General features: G+C 47.6%; 1 protein-coding gene across 1 annotated transcript; it reads right to left on the reverse strand.

The window, feature by feature from the left end:
* On the reverse strand, nucleotides 1-2,961 carry LOC136301656 (olfactory receptor 10C1-like). Its single transcript, XM_066204779.1, has 3 exons — nucleotides 2,186-2,961; nucleotides 202-268; nucleotides 1-15 (listed from the first exon to the last, which is right to left on the reverse strand). The coding sequence occupies exons 1-3, from the start codon at nucleotides 2,959-2,961 to the stop codon at nucleotides 1-3; spliced, it is 858 nt and encodes a 285-aa protein (XP_066060876.1).
* Between the last annotated feature and the right edge of the window lie 832 nt (nucleotides 2,962-3,793).

The raw sequence follows: 3,793 nt of genomic DNA on the forward strand, positions 1-3,793 counted from the left end.
TCACTGCCTCAGGCCCTGAGAAATGGAAACAAAAGTCAGTTGGGGGGAGCAAACTGGGAGTAACTTCATTACCCGAAGCTGGAAGAGGAAGATTAACCCCCGAGATGCAAATGGACCAACCTCATAAAAGTGTGAAAACCCGTGACCCGGGGTCCATTTTTGGGTGTAGCCCTTGGGGGCCTTTTTCTGCCCTACATGTACCTGAAGGCCTTTCAATAGATAGAACAGCTTTTTACTCCCAAAACAGCTGGGAGCTGCTTTGGGGCGGCTTGGGGACATTTTGGTCACTTGCAGGGAGGCTCGGGAGGCCTTGGAGTTCCCCTGCCTGCTCCAGACCCAAAGTGCTGGGAGTTTTCTCTCTCTCCCTGCCCTCTTCCCTCCCCAGCCCACGCGCTCCCAGAGCTGTCCCTGGGGCTCTGCGTGGGGCGGGCCGGGCGGTGCTCCCGTCCCAGGCCAAGCCATTCCTTGGTGTGGCTTTGACCTTCCCCAGCCAGACTGCTGCAGGAGCGCCAGGCTCTTCTGGGGAATTGGGGCTGAATCGTAGAAGAAGGACTTCACCATTAGAAAATTGTAAAGCAGTAATGTTTTATTTCCAGCTGGGACACACTGGGGGATATCTCCTCCAACGTCTGCGTACCTGGTGAGGAAAAGCTCCAGGTTTAAATACACATTGATCCCACAAACCCACACCTCCGCACCTGCCCATTTCCCTCCTTTTCTCATTTCCTATTCTGATTAGCTGTCACACCTCCTGGCGGTTGTGACTTGGGGTCTCGGGAGGAAGGCCAACGTCTTCTTCAGGTTGATCTTCACTTCTGGGCAGGCGCACTGGAGGTTTGGCTATTTTTCAGGTCACTTTGCTCTTGCCAAAGATGAAGAGCTTGATTTTGTTGGATTCAAGCCACAAAGTTCTGCTTTATCAATTTTTGATAAATACCTAGGTCCCGCTTTGCTGAGTTTCACCAATATACATCTTACCTATATGACTTCTACCTAGTAACTACCTAACAACCAAGCTTAATAGCTGATCTTCTATGTGTCCTCAGTACAGGCTGTTTCTCTACTTCTACAAAATCACCAAAAGCTGCTTCTAAAATCTCGTCTTTTCATATCCATAAACGTCCCCCATATCAGGGCTGTTTTGGAGACTCAGCCAGAGCCTTGCTTTGGGGACTGGGACAGGTCCAGCAGCACAAAGCCAGCTCAGGGGCACTGAGCAGGACACAAAGTCTGCTACAGAGGTGCCACTTGCCACAAGAGCAAATGAGGAAATGTTCCTCCCCCTGCAGGTCAGAGGGAGCAGTGGGTGTCATCAGTGGGGTTTGATGTAAGGTGGAGGTTGGAGCAGGCTGTAAAAGGGACTGGCTGGAGGAGGGCAAGGCTGGACACTGCAGAGGTCAGTGTGACACGGAGCTGTGGCAGGCCTGGTCAGTGCAGGTCAGAGGCTCGGGCACCTCTGTTTGGAGGCACAGGGCACCTAAGGGGCTGGAGCCTAGCTGCTGTCAGGAGAGGCTGCACTCAGCAGTGCCTCTGGAGTTGAGAATCTCTCTCTGATTCCCTTGTGGCTCTTGTGCCACTTCCCAAACAGCACAGAGAAACCCACCTCTGCCTTCAGTGTGCTTTGAGAAAGCCCAGCTCAGATCTGCCTCTTTTTCTAGAGCGGGAATTTCTCTTTCTCCACAGGCTGCAGAACCCAGGAGCAGGTTGCAAAGTGTGGACAGCTGGATGTTTTCAGTGACCACTGGGGCTTTGGGCCTGTGTAAATCCATGGGGCAGAGGGTGGAGGATGCTGGGATCAAGTGCCAGGATTCTTGTCTGCAAGCTGCAGTGGAGTGCATTGTGTAATTCCTGAAGCAGAGATGCTCACCTGCCTCTCCCATCAAGTGGGTTTGAATTTCGGGGTCCTGTATTTCTTTCTTGTTGTCTTTCGCAAATCCAGGCAAAAACGCGCATTTTATTTCAGTTCTTCCCCTCACCTAATCCCCTACCCAGCACCTTGCTGAACTCTCCTGGGGTGCTGCTGACTCCTAGGCTTGTGTCATATGTCCTTTCTCGAGGATTATTTTATTCAGCAAACTCCCTGGGGAGGACAGGAAAGCTGCAGAGGTGAGCCCAGATGTCAGCGCAGAGCCTGGGTGTCCTGAGGCAGGACGTGGAGCTGATGCAGGCCAAAACTGGCCCAGGCAGGTACATGGAGCTTGCAGTGCCATAAAAAAGAGCCACAACCAAGAGGTGTGAGGAGCAAGTGGAAAACGCTTTCTGTCGGCTCTCAGCTGATGCCATGTGAAGACTTGTGGAGATTATACGAATATAGGAATAAATGATCAGTAAGAAAGGGCTGAGAATAGCAAAGACAGCCACCACAATGACTTGGATTTCTCTTTGGAAAGTGTTGCCACAGTGCAGGTCCAGGAAAGGCTGAATCTCACAGAAGAAGCGGTCGATGGTAGAGCCGCACAGGGGTGAGCTGAACGTTGTGAGGGTGTGAACCAAGGCCACAGCAGCTCCACAGATGTAACTCCCAGCCACCAGGCTCCTGCAGACCCTGCTGCTCATGATGATTGTGTAATGCAAGGGGTAGCAAATGGCAAAATAACGATCCAGGGACATGGCAGCCAAGAGAAAACATTCAGCAACTCCAAAGAAAAGGAAGAAAAACATTTGCAGTGCACATCTTGTCTGGGAAATACTTACTGTTCCCACCAGCAGGTTCTCCAGAATAGTTGGGATAATGACTGATAAATAGCAGATATCCAAACAGGACAGCTGGGTGAGGAAGAAGTACATGGGGGTATGAAGGGTATTGTCACTGTTTATAATGAAAACTATCACTGTGTTAGCCATCAAGGTGAGGATATAAAGAGATAATAAAACTACAAAGAGCAAAGGGTGCAAATGAGAGATTTCAGGAAAACCCAGGAGTCTGAATTCACTCAATCCACTGAGGTTCCCAATGATCATCCTTCTTTGGTGCTTTGTAGAACTCACTTCGTTTTAGTGTTCAGCAGCGGATGAAGCTGCAAACAGCCAGGCAAATCTGCAATCAAAACACAACTGGCTGCTTGAAAAGACAAAAGGATGACTAGAATTTAGAAACTGAACAGATTTTGAAAAGATCTTCTGAACAGATTATAAAATGTTTCTAAAGAAAATAAGACAGTCTTATGTGTTTATTTTTGACTGATTCTTCTTTCATAGCACTGCCGTCAAAGTTTGCATATTCAGTACTGTCTTCAAATGCTCAGCTATCACTTTTACCCTGTAGAAAAAGAAAAAAAAACATGGCAGATATCTTTTTATGGACTAACCAGTTCAAGTCCCAAAATCATCAGTAGCAACATTTGAATATAACAAAGGTAATTTCTCTGTTACCTGTTGGGGAGTGTTGTGGAAGAAGAGGAAGGGAAAAAACCCCTAAATTATGAGGTCTCCAGAAAAGCTTTCAACTCTGAGCACTCTGCAGTGAAGTAGAAGAGAGGCTTTTCCACAGCTCTTTATACTATTTGTATGTATTTATAAAGTCCACCGAGACTGGCTAGTGCTGATTGGAGCAATAAGGAAGAGCTGTTGGATAAATATGATGCATATGTATGAGTTGACTCACAGCCACCTCTAGTTTTACATAACTTGGAAAGCATTTCTGTATAAACCCAGATATCCTACAGAAATACAAGGTCTGGTTTTACTTTTCAGTAATTACTATGACTTCATAACGCAGCCAGATTAATGACAGAGTTGCCACACAGTTTTCTCAACAAAATTTGAAGGTGAAGCAAAGATGCAGTCTATATTT

The sequence above is a fragment of the Chamaea fasciata genome, unplaced genomic scaffold (genome assembly GCF_029207755.1).
Source record: "Chamaea fasciata isolate MVZ Bird 193981 ecotype frontalis unplaced genomic scaffold, bChaFas1.0.hap1 SCAF_27, whole genome shotgun sequence".
In the NCBI taxonomy this organism is placed as follows: domain Eukaryota; kingdom Metazoa; phylum Chordata; class Aves; order Passeriformes; family Sylviidae; genus Chamaea; species Chamaea fasciata.

What these genes read in the sequence shown, in the direction of transcription:
- LOC136301656 (XM_066204779.1), bottom strand. Translation starts at nt 2,961, where the DNA reads ATGATCATTGGGAACCTCAGTGGATTGAGTGAATTCAGACTCCTGGGT. An exon ending in ACTGCAAGCTCCATGTACCT is followed by an intron (nt 269 to 2,185) that starts GCCTGGGCCAGT and finishes AATGTCCCCAAG; the next exon opens with CCGCCCCAAAGCAGCTCCCA.